At 40.3% G+C, this 24,615-nt stretch overlaps 2 protein-coding genes across 5 annotated transcripts in view; one reads left to right on the plus strand and one right to left on the minus strand.

Moving 5' to 3' along the window:
• ppfibp2b (PPFIA binding protein 2b) overlaps nt 1-3,399 on the minus strand; it is an 83,894-nt gene extending 80,495 nt beyond the window's left edge. For both annotated transcript variants that reach the window (XM_030425585.1, XM_030425586.1), the window contains exon 1: nt 3,195-3,399. The gene's annotated coding sequence lies outside the window, so the exon portion shown is untranslated. The remainder of the gene's footprint in view (nt 1-3,194) is intronic.
• A 3,858-nt stretch (nt 3,400-7,257) lies between these two features.
• The window catches only part of bmal1a (basic helix-loop-helix ARNT like 1a), a 32,591-nt gene continuing 15,233 nt past the window's right edge, over nt 7,258-24,615 (plus strand). Inside the window, exons 1-11 of one of the 3 annotated variants that reach the window (XM_030425852.1) lie at nt 7,259-7,405; nt 16,058-16,243; nt 17,734-17,797; nt 18,567-18,714; nt 19,215-19,235; nt 19,451-19,483; nt 21,402-21,431; nt 22,015-22,172; nt 23,096-23,175; nt 23,301-23,393; nt 23,966-24,083. In XM_030425852.1, the coding sequence (XP_030281712.1) occupies nt 17,752-17,797; nt 18,567-18,714; nt 19,215-19,235; nt 19,451-19,483; nt 21,402-21,431; nt 22,015-22,172; nt 23,096-23,175; nt 23,301-23,393; nt 23,966-24,083 (727 nt within the window). In that variant the 5' untranslated portion in view covers nt 7,259-7,405; nt 16,058-16,243; nt 17,734-17,751. The other 2 variants (XM_030425854.1, XM_030425855.1) reach the window with 2 other exon arrangements.

The following is a 24,615-nucleotide window of genomic DNA, read 5'->3' on the forward strand; positions in this document are numbered from 1 at the left end:
CCCAAAATCAAGTACTCTTGGAGCTCTAATTCACATATTTAAAGTTTAAATCCTACAATAGACAATGTAAAGGTTATTTAAAAGAACCATGACCATCTATAGGTTCAGAAACAGCCAAATTATTGCCAAGATGATGCCCCGACAAATACACTGAGATTTGGTTTTCTAACCACCGGAAAAAAAAGGTGAGTCATCGCAAACCTTTATTATTCTCCCGGCTTCTTCCCTCACACAGGAGGCTTGTATCTTAAGAGAGAGTGTGCCAAAACCCGTCCGCAGACGGCACGGGCTGCACGGCAACCCGCGCTCAAAAAGGGGATTAAAGTTGTTGTTAAGTTCCGTGACGCGCCGCGGTGATACAATGTATTTGCATATTTTTAAATAGTTTATCGAGTGCGTGCGCCGACACAGTGCTTCCCTTCACATCACACATTAATTCCTCGACTCGTCCCACGCCCGCTCAGGTGTGGCGTCGCTGTTAGTGTTCACTGTGTCGCATAAGCAAAGCGATGTCTGGAAAAATAACGTTCAAAATCCTAATCCATTCCTTGACTTTATCTCCATTCTTCTCTCTCCTACAGAAATCCAAAGAGTGCTCTTTTCATTTCTCCTTCGCTTTGACAGGAATATGACTCTAGCCTGCGTAGTATCTATCCTCTGCTCTTCCTCTTCAACCTTTTTCTCATTTCCTTTCCTCCCCTTCTCCCTCCCTTGACAGCCAAACAAAGATAACCTCTAATAAACTACACTCACTTCATTCGGAAACGCTGCTTTTCTTTTCCCTCTCTCTCTCTCTCTCTCCTCCACTATCTCTTCTTCCTCTCCCCTCAGCATGTGGAGGATTATTCCTCGTAGATTAGCCGCCTGACTTTGTCTTCCTGGTCTCTACCCTTTTCCTCCTTTTTTCTCACCCTCTCTCATCTCTCTTTTCTACCCATTCCGCCGCCTTAATCTCGCCTACTGTATATCTCTCCTTCCCTCCTCATTCGCGTCTCTTTCCCCATGCCCCTCGTCGCCATCAGAGAACAGTAGATTACCTCCAGTGAGCTACACTCAGTGGTGTGATTAGGAGCAGTGGTTAAGATGACAGAGCAATCATCTGAACCTACACGGCTACAGAGGAAAAACCACCACTCTTGGTATTACACAAGCGGCTTTGATCACAGGGATGAGTGCCATCATCTGCTGATCCAGTGTGCGTGCACTGTGCATGCGTGTGTGCGCTAAAAGCCGCTCCAAAGTGGGCTAATAACGCTGTCAAAACAAACTGTCTTATAACTGTTGAAGTTAGAAATTCAGGGCATTTATCTATTGCCACTTCACTTCAGCTCCTGTTTTATGGCCTCTCTTGTTTCCAAGGGCTCGCGCCACCCAAGTGCTAACCAAAGCAGGCTTAATCAATTCACTGTCGACAGCGGCAACGACGCCTTTCAACTGTCTCCCTTTTAAAATGAGATTTGCAACAGAAAAGAGGCACCGGGCCGCTGTATTCAGTGGCAGGAGGCTCCTTCAGCTCTCTAAAGTCGCCTGTCTGTGATGTCGGTGCGTGTGCACGTGCATGCCAGTGTGTGTGTATGTACGCTATCTCCAGCGTTAGATGAAGCAGCAGATGCTTCAGCAGAGGGGAGCCACACATCAGCCTTGATATCATGCCATTAGCATATCAGCATCCCCTGGTTTTCCTCCCCCCCCCCCCTTTTTTTTTACTCACGCTGTCAGAAATTGATGATCTGCAATTACACAGCATGTGTCAGTGCAACTAAACATCATTTAATAGCTCCAAGCTGCCAGTGCGTGACTGAGCAAGCGGGGAGGCACCAGTGTCACAATAAAAGTAACATGTTTTCTGTCCCGGAGCGTGACGCTCGTACACAAGTCAAATCTGCTCTTAAATAGAAAAAGGAAGTCCAGTAAATTACATAAAAGTTCATACTAATCCACGGTACATCTATTCTGCGTGTGCTACGGTATATTACTATTACACTTATGACAGCATGAGCAACTTGAGGTACATACAGTAGGGTGACCACAGGGATGATTTAACTTACAGTTCACCACTGGCCAGCAGCATGATCAAAAGAAAATTCTAGTATTAATATAAATATATTCTTGTTCATGTAAGTACAGGATGTTAATATCACTGAAAACTCACTGCAGAATTTAAGTCCAGACACACAGTACACTGAAGGTGTATTATCATTGTTTTTACTCAACGACTATGTTCCATCAACTCTGGAATCACCTTTACAGCGAGAAAGGAAAGAAGGAAACAGTGACGAGAAAGAAAACACTGCTGCAACTGCTCTTTCATGACTAAACCGGACAATTATTCAGGATGGACAGCCGAAGAGAAGCAATGACAGCCCCTTCAATACAGCCAAAACATGCAATACATCATTTTGGGAAAGAATTTTATAACAGAAGAGAAAGATCTGCAGTGACTGTTTTTTTAATTGCCCGAACAAACTACAATAAACAACATTTCTTCATTTTCAAGACTGAATAAACTGAATTGACAAACTGACCAATCACAATATTCATGAGGAGATAATACAAACTCAGAAATATTTATATATATATATATATTTATATTTTTTTCACATATAGTTGTGTTGTCCATTAAGGCCAGATTGTTTATTCAGTTTATTCAGTCATGAAAACAAAGAGAGTTTATTTATTTAGTTTGTTAAGGTACAAAAAAATTGTCAATGAAGATCTTTCTCTCCCGACAAAAACCACATAATGCACCTTTAAAGGACAACTCAATTTCATTCTGTATTATTTGTTTACAAGTGGCGGACCCTGCCACCTTTCCAGCTTCGAACAGTGTTCTGAGGACCTTATTACCCTCTGAGAACAGCTTGTTTATTCACTTACGGAAAAGAAAAAAAAACATTTCTGAGTTTGTATTATACCCTCTTTAATATTGTAAATACTAAAATTTGGAGTTTAACAATTCATAGTGCCCCTTTAGGAGACTTGCCTTTAGTTTGCCAAACTCAAATGATAAGTTTACAGCAAACTTATCTCAGATTCACCACAATATTTATACAAAGTGAACACAGAAATGAAGTACATGACACATGCCTACAACACCGAGCTAACCTGGCAGAGTATCCCAGCAGCAGCAGCAGCAGCAGCAGCAGCACACTCCTACAGTAGGCTCATTAGCTCCATGCAGTTATGTTACTTACAAGATGCGTCTCCTCTGAAGCTTTTGTCGAACTAAATCCTTCACTGGTGTTTGCGGGCGACACTTGAAGGTAAAGTGGGCACACGGACACGCGCGCACACACACATGCCCCTCACACACACACAGACACACTCACACGCGCTCTGGGCTTGTTGAGCGCTCCCCGGTGTGGACCGTGCGCCGCGCTGACCTGCGCTGAGGAGCGGGCTTCCTCAACTATCACCTGCCATGTGATAGGCACGGTGCCTTCACGGGCCCCTCGTAATATCCCGAGCGCGCCATTGCCAGTGCTCAGAATAGATTCCTACTGGACAGAGTAAGAGAGTTTATCAACAAGCACTCCGACTAGTACTTACACTTAATGCAAGCGATTAATTTGACAATAGAGTGTTTCTTTATCAAGTATCCGTCCGACAGACAGCAAGGTTGACCACTTACAAATATTACAATCAATGCTTAACTGAAATATAAATAACATGCTTGCTATCTCGTTTTTTCAATGTAGTCAATTTTTAATATTCTGACTAAGAGTGCATATAAAATATCGCATTTTCCTCATAGAGGGACCTGATAAACTAGTTAGAACTGCCTTTATCCGACAGTACGTGAAGGCAGCAACGTGTAGGCGGTATTCTGAATAATTTCCCCTGCATCATTTGATTTAAAGCGATGAAACTACAAACTCCAGGAAAAGTTCCCCGAGTTTGCCTGCCTTACAACCTCGCATATTTTCACTGCACCTTGTGATAAATAGGAAGATAACTTTAAGAATAAAACACAAATGGCACAATAAACTATAGGCTCGGATGTCTGCGTCCCGTGTTGTTGTAATACGACTCAACACTGCCATCTAGTGGTATTAAATGTATGTTTCAATATAAAGTACTGAGGATTAATTCGCACCTCTGCTGACATGCACAGGTCATGTTTGTGAGAGTGTTTGTGTCTGATGAAACTGATTTGTTTATGTCTGGCTGGAATGTTTCATGTAAAAGGTGTATGTGAGAAAATAAGGAAGAGGGCCCGAAATAGCACAAATATATATTATTTCTGAGCCAAGCAGAGTCATTTTATTTAACGTATGTGTTGAAATCTACCTTCGATTTAACCTTTCATACATTGTTTGTAAATAGTTTTTTCCCTACAAGTCCAATAAAAATGTTAGAGTAAACTTCACCAAGAGATCAACCTGTGTATTTGTGACATAGATGTATATTTCAAGTGAAAAAAGTTCAGTTTTGAGATGTGGCTGAGGACCCGGGCAACTTTCTTCATGTTGACCTTGTTTCCATTGTTTCATTCAACAGTTTGACTTGGATCAGGAGAGCCAAAGCAATGGGTCATTAGCCAAATTGGGTTAAGCTGCTCTTACAAAACACGAGTGATATAAGTTGTGCTCTAGGGCACGAGACAGAAGTGTATAAAGTATGAAGTCATACCAGATTCAGGCGCACTTCTGGATTAGCTGGTTTCGCTCTGGGGATGTCTCAGTATGTCAACGTCAGAGTTATGGAAACTTGATTTGTACGCCAAAAAAATTAAGGAAAAATGTCACTGTTTTCACTGACCAAAGGGAAACCTCATGTTGATGTTTTACAACGTTTTACTTTATATTTTCACTGACTATAATGTGACACTACTGAGCACTTTGAAAAATCAACTTCTTGTAAGTACACATTTCTGAAGCTCTTTTAATTTTTCCACCTACAAGAATACAGTGGAACAACTAAATACAGCCTGGTGATTTGGGACTCAGTGAAAATGTGGAACAATTTCGTCTAACTGATTAGTCAACAAAAGCTTTGGTGAGACAACGATAATGCTTTTGTGTGTCGTGCATCATGTGTCGCCATTACTTTAACCAGAGTATGAAAACCACAGCACAGCTTTGGACTGGATTGAAACTGGTAGAATCATTCTCTGTCACCCCCTGCTGCGATCTGTCCAACCACGACAAAATGCCCCAAAATAAAGACATGGCAAGAATATAAATGGCAGAAATTAGACAAATATTATAATGTTACCATTTTAATCTTTTAGGAGTAAACTATATTGTTTTCATGACATCAGCTATATGCATTTTTAACCTGACACCTTCTGTTAATCTTTTAGCAACCCACCACATATAAGCAGCCCACATCCAAACAATACACTACAAAAAAATACGGCTAACACATGTATATTACTATTACAAGTAAATACAAAACGTTATGTACTGAATTCATCTACGTTACTGTGGTTTAAAACCGGTTAACTACAAACAGGTCGAACCAGAAGCCTGTTTACATCATCCAGGTCACTGAGGTCTAAGAGCAGTCTGGCTATTGTTGACAAAGAACTGCCTTTCTGTCTACCTTCAATACATTCCTGCCTTTCTGTCTCTACAAATATCAGTAAGTCTTCCAAGAAGCAAAAGACAAGATGCGACTATACTGTGCTTATGTTCCCTAAAGTCCTGCAGGTGTGTGTGAGGACACCATAGGTGAAAAGCAAACTCCAAAAGGCAACTACAGCTAAAATCATTACAATAAGCACAATAATTAAAATGATTACTGTGAAAAGAAGTAACTTACAATAATTAAATCCAGACCTATTCATGTGGTTGCCTTCAGCTCAAATGAGGCCCTTTAACAACCTTGATCCCATCCATTAATCACTTTTGTTAGCAGGCTAATTAGCCCATCCATTAGTTATGTCCGTTGCTAAGCACAAAAGTTCATTATTTCATTAAAAATAATTTGACACAGGATGTTAAAGCTGACAGAAGTCATGAGAGCCAACAGCTCCCTGTATGTATTGTGAAATCTAATAGACAAAGCAGGGGGGGGAAAAAAGGTGCAGTGTTTTATATTCTGAACTTTACGGGTCAGACATAGGGAATGTCAGAGTCCTGTCTCTTTGCTCTCTCCCTCTCTCTCTCTCTCTCATATCTGGCCCTTCTAATAAAGTAGTTCAATTGGCTTGATGTAAGCCATGTCAGTGACAACCACAGACTGCGACTAAATCAGAAGCCACTACACAAATGAAACAGTAAACTTACAGCTGCAGAAATTACAGCAGCTGAACTTTTTCACGTGTACATCGTCACAATGCGATGAAAAAGTGAATAACTGTAACTCCTGGCCTTATAAAGTAAACAACGGTTTTATCAAGCAATATCTGCCCCTCTGACCTCAGACTGTAAAACACTTTCAAGGGACTAATGTTGTTACAAGTCATTTGTTTGTGGCAATTTTTGTAATCGCAGGTTTGTTTTGGAATATACTGTCAGCCGCTGAAGCTCAGTATCAGCTCAAATGGATAAGAGCCTCAAGGCAGTTTCTGCATGGGTACATTGTAAATTGTATCAATATTTACATGGTGCATTTTCCTAAATAAATTGATGTGTAATCGAGTTACCACAGACATGAGGTCTCGATGGCAAAAAAAAAAAAAAAATTACCATGAATGTCAGCAGTGTTTGTGTTCCTGGTCTTTATTTTTCCAATGTTAAAATATATGTTTAACATTTTCAATTGCAATGTCAGATTACAGTATGTATTGTGTTTCACATTTGGACATATGACCAGCAGGAGGCGTCAATATGCACATAACAGGCAACTACAGAAGTTGATCCAAACAATGGAGTTGCTGTGTCAAATTAAGAGGACGCAACTATTCAAGAAACATAATAAATGCACTTTCTTTCAGAAATGGTTACACTGATTAATTGTTACAAGTTACAGTTACAAATAAACAATCCAGTTTAACGTTTTTTAATTGACATTTCATATCACATATAGTCCACAATAAGTGTCAGAACGTGAAGGCACTTGGAATCATATTTAAAGCATTACAGTACAAGATCAGGTAATCAGGATCAGAGCCAGCCTGTGTCGCACGCCCTCCAACTATATGACTCGTGATGCAGTGCTCTCCACACACTCTCACACGCAAGTAGCCTCTGCATTCCCTTCTACTCTGGCTGTCATTGGTCCACTAGCACGCCCGTCATATTTTCCCAACCCGAACTTGCGTGTGATTGGCTGAAAGGGCACCTCCGGCGATAGCACACACGCCATTGGTTAAGAAACTAGGTTAGTGGTCCGACAGGCATGACGGTGAGGAGAAACTGGGTCACCGATCGAAAATCGTTTATGTCACAGCTCTTGGGGTTGCTATTACATATTACCAGCGGCTCTCAATGGATAGACGAATCACATTGGACCTACAGTAAGTAGAGAATTAAAAGAAGCGTACGGGGTACCGATATTGCAGCTTGGTGACGTTGCTTGGTTATAATCTATGATGGATATCGTCGATGTTTTCCCAGCGCTGTGGTCATGTCAGTGTGGTTTTCTAGAGCAGGAGGAGGGACGTTAGCTCGCTGGCCAAGTCTTGACAGCTAGCGTTGCTTAGCTAGCAGCTGTATGCTAATATTAGTCAACGGGACTTAAAGCTGCTATGGACAAAAGGTGGGGGATTTGAAAGCGCCCCCGGGGTGTCAGTCTAGCTGTAAGTGTTGTCAGCAGTCACCGGGGCTCCACGGAAGCTCATGCACGGGTAAGTGCCGGTCCGTGCCTTGTTAAATGTTAACTGAACGTGACCTAAGTGCGAGCGCCTTGGTGAACAATGCTACCAAATGCTAGTACGCTAGCGATGTAAACAGGCCTTGGTGGGTAACTGGCACACCGTTTCTTCGACAGCATTCATCTTGCTGTGATAACTTCAAAGCCCCCTTCAGATGTCACAGTACAGGGTGGTTAGGGTTTCGCTATGTCGAAACAGAACATAGGCTAACATTTGGTTATGAAATATCGTGACACAGTGTTGGTATTGGTAGTGGAAATGTGGCGACCGCTCGGTGTATGCAGTGCCCGCAGTGGTTGCTAAAAGATGAATATGGTCTTGGGGCTTTGAGATTTTGGGATTTTGGTTATATTGAGCGCCAGGTACAGTCAATGGCTTTTGCTGTATGCCTTTCAGCAGGGGGTCCCCAAACATGGGCTCATGAATCAACGGGTATTAATGAGGAGGGTTCCAGGAGGTTTCCAATAGGATGAGAAATCGCTGCTTTTTATTGTCTTTTAATCTTCTGAGTCATACTCACCAGCATGAGTCCTCACAGACACAGTCTTCTTCCAGGGGGAGGGTCTGTGGTCTGTTGTGGATCCATTCCAGGATCATCGATGTGAGAAAAGTCTGGCAAATGTTGATCAACAGTCTGCAGTGGCTTCTGTTTTTCAGGGTTATTTTCAGATTTTTTTTATATTGCCTGGATTGTTTTAATGCGCAGCTTGTGTTTTGCAACTTTTAGTAGAAAAATATTTCTTATTAGTCTGCCTTGAACACAGTGTTATCAGTAGTTTATGCATTAACCTTCTCGTGACTGGGAAGACGTCCGCTTTGAACTTCAGACTTGGACTTAGAACAAGTGTTATTTTTTAGTCATGGACAGGTAGCAGCCGGCATCAGAGTGCTTATCACTCCTGATCGATGTTGCCACGAAGGCATTTTGATAACAGAATCTTGCTTTGATGAATCAGCAGGGCTACACTTAACCATCCTGGGGATTAGTGCTGCAAGTGCACTAGTAGTAGTGCACTATCATGTTGGGATTGTCTTTGGCAGATATTGCGATTGGGTTATGATTCATGATTAGAGGGAATCATAATTCTTGCATCGCAATTTTCGTTTGGACCGTAAAAACTCTGCCAGCAATGATAATTTGTTTGCATCCATATCAAACAGATGTCTTTTTAGGTATGGAAGAAGAGATTTGTTATGTTATTACATTGTGATGACACTTGGTTATTGTCTTTTTCTATTCTCATAAGTGGCCATATAACAGATACAATTCCCTTTGCTTTTAAGACTATTTATGCTGATTGAAATTAAATGTCTTTTAATCATATCTACCTGTTATTGCTAATATTTTTTTCCCCAGTGCATTTGGATACTATAAATGTAAAATATTGTGATATTTGACGCTTGCTGTCTGTATCACTCAGTTCAGTGACTGCCACTGGGGATGCAAATTGTTTATATTGATCAATCATTAATTGATTTATCATCAAAAATACATATTCCATCTTTAATTTGAGACTGAAGTAATTTAGGTAATTGACTCATATATAAAAACCTTGCACATCCACGCAGGTGTTTCAGTCATTCTGGCCGATTGGAGCTTGAACTTGTACAAGTTGAAATAGGCAAAACTGTGCTGCCATTTATGTGTGGTAACCAACGTCTGTACTGCCATCAGACAAGGTGTCGTTAACCAAAATTGATTTGCATGATGATGTGAAAAGCAGGGAGGATAAGAATTTCTCTTGGGCAGGGTTATGAACATAATATGCGGGACCTAACATGAGTACAGCATGTACATGCTTACAGCATTAGGCAAGCGGCAAGTTGGAAAATCACCGGTGAATTTGCATGATACAAACAAGACGGGATCAACCCATGACAGGAAAAGGATATGTCTGACTCTCTTCCTCAATTAAATAAATGAGGAAAATATTTTAATGGGATTGTACTTTCAGAAAAATAAATGGACAATTTGTCCCATTCTAGCTTGCTGTCAGTTAACTGAGCTTTTCAGTCTTTGTGCTTGGCTAAGTTTGGCGGCTGTTTGTGGTTGCTTTGCGTTCCCTGTGAACAGACATCGCATGGTATCCATGTTTTTGCCCAGATTTCCCCAAATGTTTGACTATTTAGTCATTAAGTAAATCTTACAGATATTTATGGACATATACCTGGGTCACAGATGACTTGTATGTTCCTTGTAATTTGTGGTTAAAACTTTGGTTGGTCATAAAAATGCAGCAGTCATGGTGAACTTGCCGGGTGAAAGGTTCTTTAGTTTGGATGAACTCGCACTTCTAACACATCGTCAAGGTAAACAACACCTTCGACTGCGCCAATACTGGCAAATAGAAAACCCCAGGCTCTTTCCAAGGTTGCCCTGACGCACCTTTCCAGAGTGGACCTGTTTGGAAATTTTGCAGAAATGCAACTGCTGAGATCCCCCACATGGATGAGACTGATAATTTGGTGCCAACCTTGGCAACTGTTCTTCCCTGTATTCCTGCTTGCTCTGATTCTCATTGGTTGATGATAAAATGTAATGAATTATCAAAATGATAATTATCCCTAGTTACGACAAACAATTACCATTTCATATTGTGACTGTTTTTACTAAGATTAATTTGCTGATGTAGAGGCCTTACAGCAACATCATCATCAGACCAGAAGATGCAAATCAAAAAAACATGCACTTGTAGAGCTCTGTTGTGGCAACATCCTGCTTCCCTGTAGCCCACAAACACTGTATTCAGACATTCAAACGTTTAATAGCATTCCATTTTTAAGGTAGTGTATCAAGAGGTACATTCAGTGGAACAATCTAAAATGTCCTCCAGGAAGAGGGGAACAGCATAGGCAGTAATGAATAATCATACCCATGGAGCCCTGCGAAGTCGAGCAAGGCATGAAGTCTTTTAGCTGATAAAGCCACCGTTCTTGGCCTTGCGTTTTTTTTGAACATTTCAAACTCATCCTGACCCATAACCCATCACAGATATAGCCTATGTGTTACTTTTGAAGTACTGGGAGAAACTCTTAGGAAGTCCATGTATTGGACTGAACCGAATCCTATGTGACCCCTTGTGCTCAGGTCACTCCAGCCAGTTTAACTTGACTAGGGGCCTAGTCAGAACGATTAACTGAAAATACCTTTGTTGGTGTTCAGGGACTTAAAGTGCTCTCTGGCAGTGAGCAGCTGCTGGCTCTGTATTTTGAATTCACAGAAGCAAGATGCAACGCTACAGCAGTGGCCCCGAGCTGCCTCTTATCCCATGAGCCTATGCAACACAGGCTGTTGCTATCCACTGTCCATCTAGTATAATCTCAACCTGTAGTTAAACACAGCAGATTGTAGCTTAAAATAGAGGAAATGGTAAGCAGTATGACAAAATATCATATCATAATATCATAAACATTTATTAAGGGTGTGTGGAGCAGTTTGGTATGCACCTTAGTTTCGGACACATGGTTTCGGAACATATAACACTACTGTCATTTATTTTGAAAAATGTGAACAGTCTTGACAATATTTGCAACGGTTAAAGATCTAAAATAATTGCATAATGTCAGTAAGAAAATATCAAGTATCGGTAATGCTCCACAACTGAACAATTGATAATTTCTGAAAACTGCAGCCTCTGCTTGTATAGGGCAGGCACATCAGACTGACTCACATGTGAGAACTTGTGCATTTAGTATGGTTGCAAAATCTGCAGTGATAAGCACTCCCATAGTTGTAGTTTGTCTTTTTTTTGCCCTTCATAAAAATGTTTTAGCTTCTGCAATTAGAATATTGCACTTGGCCATACTGAAGTTTTTGATGACTCTCAATATTTTGTGTACTTGCCCACCTAATTTTGACTTCTAGGGTATGATAATATGATTTTCCCAGTTTGGAGCCTTACACTACCCAGCCCAAAAAAAGTTAGGCACAATGTATTTTTTTGACCACTTTTAGCTTTGATTACAGTACACATTCGCCGTGGCATCGTTTTCATAAGTTTATGCAATGTCACACCGTTTATTTCCATCCAGGGTACATCTGGACTCATAAGACCACATGACCTTCTTCCATTGCTCCAGAGTCCAATCTTTATGCTCCCTAGCTAATTGAAGCCTTTTTTCCCGATTACCCTCACTGATTAGTGGTTTTCCTGATTTATTTTTTAACGATTTGATTTCACCCAACGTTTAAGTGATGTCCGATCACGATCATTCAAGATTTTTTTTATGACCCCATTTCTTTCTTGAACATGATGGTTCACCTCTATCCTTCCAGGTTTTAATAATGCATTGGACAGTTCTTAACACAATTTTAGTAGTTTCAGTGATCTCCTTAGTTTTTTTCTTTGCTTGATGCATGCCAATAATTTGACCCTTATGAAACAGAGTACCATCTTGTCCATGACGTTAGGATATGTCTTCCGACATGGTGGTTGAAATGACAAGCTACAAACTGCATCAGTTAGGGTAAATAACTTGTCGCCAGCTGAAACATATTAATCACTACAGTAATTATCCAATTGAAGGCTCTTACCTATTTGCTTAGTTAAATCCAGGTTGTGTGTAACTCTTACATGAGTTAGAGATCTGAAATTGCAGTGAGGGGTTGCTTGACTGTTGTCTGGGGAAGGGCATGCCTTCTTTCTGTTTTTGTCTTCTAAGGCTAATCTACACATTCAGGTAATGTTCACAAATTACTGGGCATGTTTGAAACGTGTCCTCAAACTTTCTGTTGAACGATGTCTGCATACAGCTATTGTCCAGTCCACTAATCTCTGTCAATATTTGCTGTAACTAACCAGGAAATTGTAAAAGCTAACACACAGATTTTAATATCATTGGAGGACCATCCAGCTGTGGTTTCTCATTTGTTCTTGTCATAAAGATAGCAGCAACACCATTTGAGTGTTGCTGATCTGCCTAGCTGTGTCCAACAACTGATGCAGTGCCAAAAAATCCCCACTCTAATTACTGTTCTGCATGTGCGGGTACGTAAATAGACTATTTTGACAGCTACTGTTTGGGTCACAGGACATATCAAGTCAAGTGAAGTTGCATCCTGACCCAGACATCATGTACTGAAAGGTTCGGGATGAGGACATGTGCTGTGTTACACCCCTAATGTCAGTGATGTTCAGGAAACTCTGATAGGACTAAATTCAGCTCCTATATCGTGTGCCATGCTTACACAGTAAGTTGCAAAAGTTCAACCATCATAACCTCTGAATGCACAAACAAAGAGCTGTGCTCATTGTTGCCACTGCAAGGACATTTAATGGCTCACTTTCTGGGAGCAGCTTAAAGTTATTCAGATATCAGGATGTTTTAAACATGACTGTATTGAAGTAAGGGATACTGGTGCTTTGGGCAGAATATTTTGATGGTTTTGTTTTCTGAGTTGCCCTGTGATTTTCCAACCTTGCCTTCCTAGTACAGAAGCTGCAGTCTTATTTGGCATTTTTCAAATGTACACTGACCTTGTTATTAAGAACACTGATGGGGAATGTTGAGAGTTGTTGCAGTGTGAAACAATTACAAGACACTGCCGATCTCCACTGAACCAAAAGGTAAAATGACTGTAACACCGCAACAATGAGAAAGACTATGAAACGCTCTGTAGTGCTGCAGAGCCAGGTGATAATTATTCTCAGTGTTAATTAGTATGAGTGTCACATTTTCCATTAGTTATTTGTCGCATTGTTAATTTAAGTGCAGCTTTATAGAGGCTGATACTAACAGAGTCCACTCTGTAAAAAAAATTGTAAAAATTGCAGCAGGCCAAGTTCTAACAGAAAACATAATTGCTTTGCTTTTTTATTAATCCTTTCGTGTTGTTGCAGGTTTTCATTTAAACACTTGTTATACACATTACTGCTCGAACAGCTAAGTATGTTAAGGCGTGAAGAGTGGTCATCAGAGTTTTTTCGTGTAACGCAAAACTCAGCAGCCTACAGTAAAGTTCAGTTATCTTCGGTGTTGGTTCATGTGACTACACAATCGTGGGAATCATCTAAAAAAGATTACAGCTATTGTAAGCAAAGAGGTTGAGTGAGCCAAAGTAGCATGACTACATTGGGTAAAGGCTCTGCGGCATAGCCGCTCACAGATAATTGCACACAAATGCAATTAATTTCCAGTCTAATTATATGTAGGTGAGATTTTCTTTGATTCTGTTTTCATGATCATGGATCATATCCTAGTTTAATGAATCAGTAACATCCAATTCTTTAAGGGTGTGGTTTGTCATCCTCTCCACTGCTTGGGGCTACGTTTGGTCTTATTTCTGTCGAAGTAAAAAAAAAAAAAAAAAGAGTTAATTGATAGCACATCTTTAGTCATAAATTTGGGAATATTGATCAATGTTGGTATCTACCGTGATGTCAATAAAATCCTTTCCCATGTCTCCTACACTATTGCCATCACTGGTCAGGGTACAAGGTTTGTCATGTGTGAGATTAGGATGCTCACTTGCTGCCTGGATGTTTCCCTGCTTCATGAACGGTGCTTACTGGCTGCTTCCTGACTATGTGAGTGGGTGGAGAGTGTAGAACAGGGAATGGCTTGCTGACTCACTGATGAAGTAGAAGTAGGTGGTGGATGGAAATTGAGGCTGGCTGGTTTTGAGACCATAGAGACTGGCTGACCCAGTTTCCACTCCAGCACCAGTTCCTTTCAGTGTTCAATCATGACATAGTGGTTTCCCCCTTCTCGCCCAGAGCTTTGTCCCAGTAAAAGAGCTCACCGGGCCTGTCCCGACCTACTCTGCTGCATCGACAGGGCTTCTTGAGCTTTGCATTTTGTTGTACCGGCGCATTAAACATTTAGATGGCTCACCACCTTGTTTTGTTTTTCAGAACTCTCACAGGAATCAATGCTTCAGACTGGCTTGATTGTGTCATTATTTTTCCTTGATAAAGATTGGTTATTCTTAAAGTTAATTCTAGATTGTGTACATTGTGTATATTGTTTAGGTAGCCTCTTGTTTGTCTGACTATTTTAAGGGTAGACAGACATAAATAGTTAGGTAAATGAGAAAATACATGATGAATTCATCAACCATGGAAATAATCATTAGTTTGAAGTTTTTCAGCATTCAATAGTTTAAAGGGTGGTAACTTAAAATAAACAAGTAGGTAAGCTTATAGCAGCCAAACAGAGTGATTTACAAAAACAGTGCTGCGCCTTCCATGTCCTCTACATGGATCAGCTGGTGAGGATGCTGATGGTTCACCTCAGTCTGTTCGTGTCATGTAGCCACATCAAGCCATTTAACAAGATTTAAAATGAAACGGCTGGAATCACTTAAAAGTTAGTAGGAGACAGTGGTTTCAAGGAAACCACATGGAGCTAATGTTCACTTAATATAGCTAGCTACACTTAAACATTCCTGCCAGTTATCAATTTAGCTGATAAAAACAGTGATCACAGGCTATGAATGAATTTTGAAGACGGTGTAGGTTTTTCAAAATTGAAAGTTTGACAGCCCTAGCATGACTATCTTACAGCCATCACTATCAGAACCAGCTGGGCTGTCTGCAGCAGTTCCTGATGTGCATTTGCAGCCTGTTATGGGCTTCATGTCTTTTCAGAAACCCTCTAAAACGAGAAGACTAGAGAAGAAAGTGCCAAAACATTTTTCGCCTTTGTGTCTTCTAAGTCTCAACCTGTGGGCTTGGACCCCCAGTGCGGTTGGGAGATAATTTCCAGGGCTCACCAGATGTTTGTTTGGAAAAAAATCAAATGACATATTTTAGCCTGGGGAATGGTTTTTACATTATACTGGCTCTGCCAATAATATAATAAAAATAGATTTAGAGTGTATTTGTGAGGTCGCAAAAGCGAAAGGTTGAGAACACTGTTCCAAGTTGGAGGTAATTTATTTGGAACGTATTCACATGTTTATAAGATCAGAGTAATTCTGCTATTAAGGAAGTCATGAATGGAAGAGATTTCAAGTTTTTGAGAAGGTAATTGTGATTTCAAGTGTTAACATCAAAGAGCAGTAACCATGTAAATTCAGGTTTGCATACAAGCTGAAACTGAGAATGCATTTAGCTGCTAGTTAATGCACTTTCAGGAAATGATCCAATTAGCCCAGATTCTGTTCTGACAGTTTTCAGGTCAGAAGTGAACATAAGGCGTTCTTCTGTTTTTGTGTTCCATAATTTGCTTTCAGTCAATTTTTCTGATGTTGTGTATTGATGTGGTGTTGTTTATATTTTCTGATGTATTAGCCTACATTTTGTCCATGAAAGATTAGATTCACACCTGACTATTCTCTTTGTCTCGCTCCAGGTGTATACAGGACGCACCAGCTGCTTAAAGATCAGATCATATTGGTGCAGATTGACCACATCAAAGTGGATGAAAGTAGGTCAGCCTGAATCAAACCAGACTCGGATCAGATCAGAACGGAGCAGACCAGACTGATCCAGACGGTACCAGGCCCATCTCGGAGACCTGTTCCAGTTTCCTATCCAGGTAAGTGAAGCAACCCTGCTCTCCATGCACAGGCAGCTCCCCCTCATATTTCAGAGAGCTGAATTTGAACCGACGAAGGCTGCCCACTTATCCTTATGCATGAGTGTGACTCATGTAAGAAGTACCTCAGAGTTGAATATATGAACTGAAAATGAAGACAGTTTTACATATTCATCCTCTCGCGTTTAGGGTCATGTACTGAAAGCTCGCCTTCCCTGAAAACAAATAATCCCCTTTGGCACTATTACATTCTGCTCTGTTGATTCTGAGCAATGTATCATAAGCTTGACGGTCATTGTTTTGTTTTTTTTTAGTCAGATGTTTTTAAATAGGTGGATTTTTGTTATCATCCAGAGTGAAGAAAAAAATCAGTCACTGAACAGCCAATTGTTTGTGTAAATACATGATAAAATTTGGCTAACAGTTGAAATAAGCTATTTGGAATTGCAAATATGTATACCCACCCAGTACGTTTCCATCTCCATTATACATCCATATATCTTTGAGTCTGACAAGCCATGAAAGCCCACTGTTGTTAATCCATGCTGCTGGCTGGTATTTACTGTACTGGAGAGTAAAGAGCTTTATGCTGACTCATCTATGAGGCTGATGTACGGCAGCTATTTGTCGAATCAGTATTGTTTTTAGACCTACACTAGGTCAATATCTACTTAGTGTTAGTAAAAAAAAAAAATGGCCCATTTAAGTAAATGTGTTATGTCCTCAGTGATTTTTCTCCTCAACAAACTTGTCATGTGTTACTTTTTATACACCATTAGTTATGTTTGCATGCACACATTAAGTACAGTGCACTACAGGGTGTGTCAGTAAGCTGTGACATCACTTTTGGGTGTGGTTCCAGGTGCTGCAGAGAACATTTCTTGTTCAAAGGTGAAACAGACTTAAAATTAATAACCAGAATTGGCAGTGAAACACAGCAAACACTTTTGTTGATACGACAGGCCAATAGAATAATGCTTTTATCAGTGCACGTGACGCAAAAGTGTCCGGGCAAGTACCATTCAGTAAGCTCACAGTGTCCTGACTAGTTTTCATCATATCTTGATGTAGTTATTGTACATAAAAAAAAATGGTCAGATTCAGTGGAGGAAATACCAGTTAAAGGTTTTCTGGGCTTAGATAAGGGACACATGGCACATTACTATTACTAATGAAATAAGATTAACTTCTTTCATGTAATTGATATTGTTTGACCTAAATCTCCTTGGAGAATAATAACCATAACGTACAGTATTTCTATAGATGAAGTTACTGAGACAACTGTGGCTTCCTGTTTATTCTTCCTCCACGTTTGACCTAGATGGCTTGCTGTTTGCCGCATGTGTCCAGGCAACTGTAACTGTGTGTCTGTGTTTTCTTTGTGTGTTTTTTTTTTCCCCTCCTTTAAATGTGAAGTCTTTGCATTTTCAGAATGAATCCTGCTGGGGCTGACAGTTATTTGCAAACGTGATGTCTTTGTGTGTTCACAGTTGAGGGCTCTAGAGTGGATGGAAGGAGATGATTTTAACACAGACGCTGTGATGAACATCTGTGGTGAGTGTGATGTCATAATGTTCAGCCTTTAAACAGGGACACTCCCTGTTACAACAGCATGTGTTTTTGACCCACCCTGTGGGAGGACGTGTATTATCCTTGATTTCCTTCCATATATCAGTTCTCTTAATTGTTTGGGAAGATTTATTTTGTCTTTGCCCCGAAAACTTGTGTCTGCATGCCCGGCACTCGCCCAAGCACAGAGGCCGCCTTAACTCTTACAGAGATTCCTTGTCACCCACTTCCGCAATCGGTGAAGAGAACGTGACTAACCCTGCACATGTTTTGGTTATTAGTGGACAGTGTATTTACATATTTGAACGGGCACCCCTTTCGCTCAACAGCCCCTCATGATTCATACTTGAGTGCTTTCGGATCCAGTTCCTTTTTGCATGTTGTCCTTAGAGTGACTGTCCATTGTATGTTATTTACATTTCTTCTGTTGATGTGTGTGTTCATTGATGTCCATGGAAACTGTCAGTGTTGCCCTTTGTTTTTGAGTTTTCTTTATCTGTTGACACCAGAGCTTGCACATTTCATGTTTTGTTGCCATGTAAACAAACATAAAGGAAGTGTGTCTTCAGAGAATATCACACTTTTTATTTCATTTCCACTCCTAAAGGCTTTGACCCTCCGACAGTAAGATAACAATTGTCAGATATTACAAATCAAATCTACTCCATTTATTTTATACCTACTCAATTTAAAAAAGGCGTTTAAGAATGGTTTGGCTGAATAATCAAGGTTATTTTTTGTCTTTGCTCTGCAGAGGACCTAATGGCAGACCAAAGGATGGACATCTCGTCTACAATGACTGACTTCATGTCCCCTGGCTCCACTGACCTCATCTCCAGCTCCATTAGCACACCTGGCATGGACTACACCCGGAAGAGGAAGGGCAGCTCCACAGACTACCAGTAAGGACACAGGGAAGGAGAGAAAAGAGGGAAAAAGAACAATTGGGAAAAGACAGAACAAGAAAAATGACAGAGAATGAGGATGATTGCAAAGAAAAATTATCCTTGAAAATGGAAAGGAGGAAAGTAGGGGACCAGGAAGGAAGAAATACAGGAATGAAAGAAAGACAGAAATAAGGGGGGGGGGAGGTAGACAAGAAAGAGGAAAGACAGACTGATGAAAAGAGAGAGGAAGGAAAAAGAAGATGAAAAGAAGGACAGAAAGACAGAATGAAGGAAGGAAAGAAAAGGAAAGCACTGCCTCATTAACCTCATGACTGATGCAGAACCACAGTTCATAATTTACCTTGCTTTAATTGTTGTGACCGTTCAGCACCTGTCACAGTCCCCACTGAAAATATGTGCACTATTAAACACTGTCACCTTCCTCATTGTACATAGTCACATTTCTCAATACCTTGATGGCAGAAACTAATTGTTACATTTGTCTTTCCTTGCAGAATCGATGGCTTCTCATTTGAGTAAGTTCAAACATGACTGGCTCTTAATAGATTTGGCAGAGTTTAATTGATGAAAATCCGAAATATCCTGGATTGATTTTGCACCATGAAATATTGAATTGACTGAAAACAAACCTTCTGAACCCAGTGAACCATTAAGTGCTATACACCCTCCTTTGAATGTTCTCTGATGTTCTTACTGAAAGCTAGCAACTCCTGTCTTCTCTCTTCCTCAGTGACATGGACCCAGACAAAGATAAACTGGGAAGGTAAGAGGCCATCATTACCATGGAGATAGGGCAGGGGTGCTTGAATCTTCATGACTGTTGTATTTCCTGCAGTTGTATACAGTTCCCTGCTGCTCAGATGATCAAATCATAAAAAACATATTTCCTCACTTAAAGTAACCCTACTGATAACTATCAAGCAGATAGTTTTGGTTTATTTGTCCAAGATCCATCTCTGGAGATGTCTAACGATAAACCAATACAATGAAGCGGAGTGGAATTGGTTTGCGGCGCTCACATGATTGAAAAATTACATTTAAACTTCACAGAAAATCTCTCTTCTGGTTACTGTGATGATTCACAGACCTCACAGTCAACCGTTTCCAATGGGCATACTTTCTTCTGACTGTATGAAATCTGTAACAGTCCTTTAACAGATTTTTCGCCGACGACCCTCTAAATCCGAAAAAATACTTGTATGTAAATGAATTAGGAATTTTTAGGATTTTCTTTTTTATCTCAACAATTACAATTGCCTTTATTTTGTCAATTAACGTCAAACCGTAACATTCCAATATTTATTTCTGCCTGTACAGCTCTGATAATGACATAGTGCTGCCTGCAATAGAGGGCACTATGTGGCATTACATAGAAACTTGCGTGCTTCAATTATGCAAATGATTTATCTTCCGGTACACAGACTAACTCACGAACAGGCTTTTTGAACAGAGTCATTAATATAAATTTGCTAGTATAGTAACTTCAGTAGAGCACATACATTTACCAGGGCCAAAAAGCCCCCTTTAATTCAATCAAAACTAATCCAATATCATCTCAATAGTCCTGTGTCACTCTAAATTGAAACCACCTATTACTGCTAAACCATAATTGAAGCTGACCAGATCTATGATCAACATCAAATTGTACTCAATTATCAATACCAGCTGGCTAAATATGCCTGAGGTTTTTCATCATGATCCATGCATTATTCCCTGAGAAATTAACAAAAGTGTTGAAAAATCTCCAATGTTAAAGAACGTGAGAAAAGAAAATCCTGGATCCCCCGTCTCCTTTATACGCACCAAAAGTTAATGGTGTATATTCTTGTCCAAGACCCATTCTCCATCCAAGTTTCCTGTAAATCTGTTAAGTAGTTTTTGTGTAATCCTGCTGACAAACCAACCAACCAGCAAATGGACATGGCTGAAAACATAACCTCCTTTACTGAGGTAAAAAGTCTGTTAGAGGGACAAAAATGTCCTCGTATGAGGCTCAGGGTTTCTGGAAAGAAACACTGCTGCAAATTCCACCAGTGACATTAAATTCACCTCTTTTGTATTGGTTCGTAAGCAGGAATCTGAGATGGATATCTCACAATATGGGCAAATAAAATTGTACATTTGGTAAACTGACATTTTAAGCTGAGTTTGAATGATGTCAGAGAGACACGGGACAACTGAAGCCTTTTGATAAAACTCTATTCTCAAAGCTGAAAACATATTAAGTGTCATTCTTCTTTTTAATCTGCTCATATCTGGAAAATCAAGAAATCGTGTGCGAGTCATTTCTAGTGGGTGTGAGGTGGAAATTCTACTCATTGTGCCACTGATTAAATACCAGTGTGTCAGAGAGAGAATGCAAACAGGTTTAATCAAAATGACGTCATCATATGTATCACACCAGTCAACAGACTGTACAGTTAAAAATAACCTCAGAGCATTACGCTTGTTGCATAAGCTTTGATGCTGTTAAACCGCTAAATGAGGTTGGTTACAGAACCTGTGAGGTTAGCCGAGGCCCCGCTCCCTCCCTCCTTCCCTCCCTTCCTCCCTTCCTCCCTCCCTTCCTCCCTCCCTTCCTTTCCACTCCTCACTCTTTTTAATACTTCCTTCCCCTTGAATTTAAACCTCAAACCTTCAAGTTTTATTCTTAATTCTTATTTCTCTATTTGTCTTTGCAGTGACCAGCAGGGCCGGATTAAGAATGCCAGGTATAAAAACCTCCCTCTCGTTCTCTCTCTTTCTCCATGTCACATTCCCCCTGACTTCTAATCTCTTTTACATGAATTAAATATCACTCTGCCTGATTGGGGCTTTGTGTACGTTGATGATAAGAAACTTTATACAATGAAGTGTATAGATCCGAGCATTATGTGGAACTAGGGGCCTGTAAGAGCATACCAAATAGCAAGCTCACTTTCTCTTGATGGTCAAGCATTCTCCCTTCAGTTGCAGTCGGCAGGCAGGACAGACGAGTCCGATGTGTTTTAACAGTCCAGACTCACCAAAAAGTTGCCATTTCCTCTTCAGAGAGCAGTGTTCTTAGCTTTGAGCTAGCTGATTTTTATCATGTCAGATAAGATCGTGTTGTGAGAGATAATCCGCAGTGCAAGAATGCAGCCCATTGAAGAATGACTGCCTGATTTTGCATTTCCTGCTAGGATTCTGTCGTTTATACAACAGGTGAAATGCCACCAAAACCACTTGTATTCTGGATTCATCACAGCGAGGGGAAAAGGGATTTTTCAGCGCACAACCACCATCTGTTAATGTCTGCTGCTTCTTCCTCCGCAGAGAGGCTCACAGCCAGATCGAGAAGCGTCGCAGGGACAAGATGAACAGCTTCATCGACGAGCTGGCGTCACTGGTGCCCACCTGTAATGCCATGTCCCGCAAGCTAGACAAGCTGACAGTCCTGCGTATGGCCGTCCAGCACATGAAGACACTCAGAGGTTAGGATTAATTAGTAAAATTGCTGATTACGGGAGGATGGCTCAATGTATGAGAGTCTTAGGAAGCTGTGGTTGGGACCATAAATGAGTAGTAAATTACTATACTCGGAGCCTGTGAAGAAGTGAAATTGGATCTTAATTTAAAACGGGTTTTAAAGCTAGTTAAAATACCTGCAAAAATACGGATGTTGATTTCCTGAAAATAATACTGCTAACATACTACTACGTTGAGAAGAGAATCTACTCATATCAGAACTGATAACATTGTCAGAGATAAGTGATTTGTACAGAAAAAAGGGAAGCCTATTCCACTCTGATGCGTTGTATTTGTAGTCTGAAAAGAGAGCAGACCAACCACAGTGTTATGTGACAGTGGATAATGGAGTGATTTAAGCACAAATTTTAAAGCCAAACTATTATAAAATCCTCTATGTGATGAATACCCTAACCTTTTAAAGAAGAATTTCCGAGTATAAATAACAGTTGTCGAGTCATAAAACCAGCGCTCTGTTGACCTTTACAAATCCAGATGTTAGTATAACAATTTCATAGCAGTCAGTGCTGGGAAAAAAAAAAAGAAATTAATAATGGAATTGTGGATTTTCTATTCTACTATCCTACTATTCATGAATGGAACAATCAGATATAGAGGTACAGCGAATACTTACTTAATCAAACAGTCAGTCTACACAAACAGGACTTTTTTTTCATGTCATATTCATCTCAGGGAAATTGTTATTGGCATTTTTCGATATGCTGTGAGATTTTCTTTAAAGTTTACGTTTGAGTTGGAGAACACAATGTGTTGTCATCACTTGAAGGGCTTTCTCTAAAGAAAGCACAGGAAAATGGACTCCTACTGATCAACAACCCCACTGACCGTCTACAGCACAGATTTGATATGTGTTAACTGTTGTGTGCAGGTGCATCCAACCCATACACAGAGGCCAACTACAAGCCCTCCTTCCTCTCAGATGATGAACTGAAGCACTTGATACTACGGGTGAGTGACGGCATGCCACAACTGTAATTACAAAGAACACAAATGGACCGTGTAGCGCAACATGTAACATTCTCAATTCAGTATTTTTTTCACTTTTTATTCAATTTACCTTTTTATTTTAACAGGCTGCAGACGGCTTCCTGTTTGTAGTCGGCTGTGACCGTGGAAAGATCCTCTTTGTTTCTGAATCTGTGTACAAGATTCTTAACTACAGCCAGGTAAGCTGCTGACAGTGTTTGTGCATTGGAGTAAAAAGTCATGTGTGCCATTTCTCAAAAGGCTGCCGTTGCTTTGTAGCCGCATTCAGATATTGTTAAATCCACTCCACCATGAAGGACTTAGTATGTCGCATATTTGAAACTCTTTCTTTGTTAGATATTATGCAAATAACACATGTGCTTGTAGTGGTGACCTTGTATTACCGGAAAAGACGATGAAAAAGGATTCTTGCAAATGAGCCGAATTTCAACACCATGAATAAACTAATTAAAGCAGCAGGTGATCACAACTTTTTCACTAGAGTTGGAAATTTTGTCTAAGCAGCTCAGTTTTGGATTAAAGATTTAAGTTGCTTTGCAGTTTCCTAGAAAGGCTGCAGCATCAACTAATTGAAGAATTAAAAACCGCAGCACTGACCTCAGAGACATCAGTTAGCATTATAAGTTGTGTGTAGAAGTCAGTGTTTTTGTTGCTTCTTCTGTACTTGTCCATATTGTTGTTGTTTTTTTAATCTCCCCTCACTTCATTCCCTCTGTTCTCTCTCTGTCTCCGATTTACCCACCGTCTCCAGAACGATCTGATAGGTCAGAGCCTGTTTGACTACCTTCACCCCAAGGACATTGCCAAGGTCAAAGAGCAGCTGTCCTCTTCTGATACCGCCCCGCGAGAGAGGCTCATTGACGCTAAAAGTATGTCGTGCGGCATCAGGAACTGATTTTTGCTGATCTCTTGTGTTCTCTTCCCTCCACCCTCATCTTACATCTTAATCTGTGGTGTCCTCATGATACCAAGGGAAAGTATAGAAGTCAGCAATCTCAAGGCTGCCTTCTGACGTCAGTACAATTATTTATAGTGGATTTCAGCTCCTAGTTGTACTGACTATTGTTAGTCATTTTAAACAAAAAAAAAACTGCTTTGCTGCAGCTTTACATCCCTGTTGTGTTTGAGCTGTACTTTGAAGCAAAACTAGGACATTAACGGAGTATTAAATGAGTACATTTGTTGCTCTGGCTAAAGATTCAGGTTCTGGTACAAGTATCCATTGCAAACAATAGCATGATTTGACGTTCTTCTCAGATATACAAGCTTAAGTTTTTTTTTATTTGGCAAAAAAAAATGTACAAAGCAGTGATGGAAGTCTGATTTAATATTAGTTAAAGTAGGTAAGAATTTTTGACAATGAAATGGCGTAAAATTGAACCTCCTGACAGGAGACCGGGG

Source organism: Sparus aurata, chromosome 8 (assembly GCF_900880675.1).
Source record: "Sparus aurata chromosome 8, fSpaAur1.1, whole genome shotgun sequence".
Taxonomy (NCBI): Eukaryota; Metazoa; Chordata; class Actinopteri; order Spariformes; family Sparidae; genus Sparus; species Sparus aurata.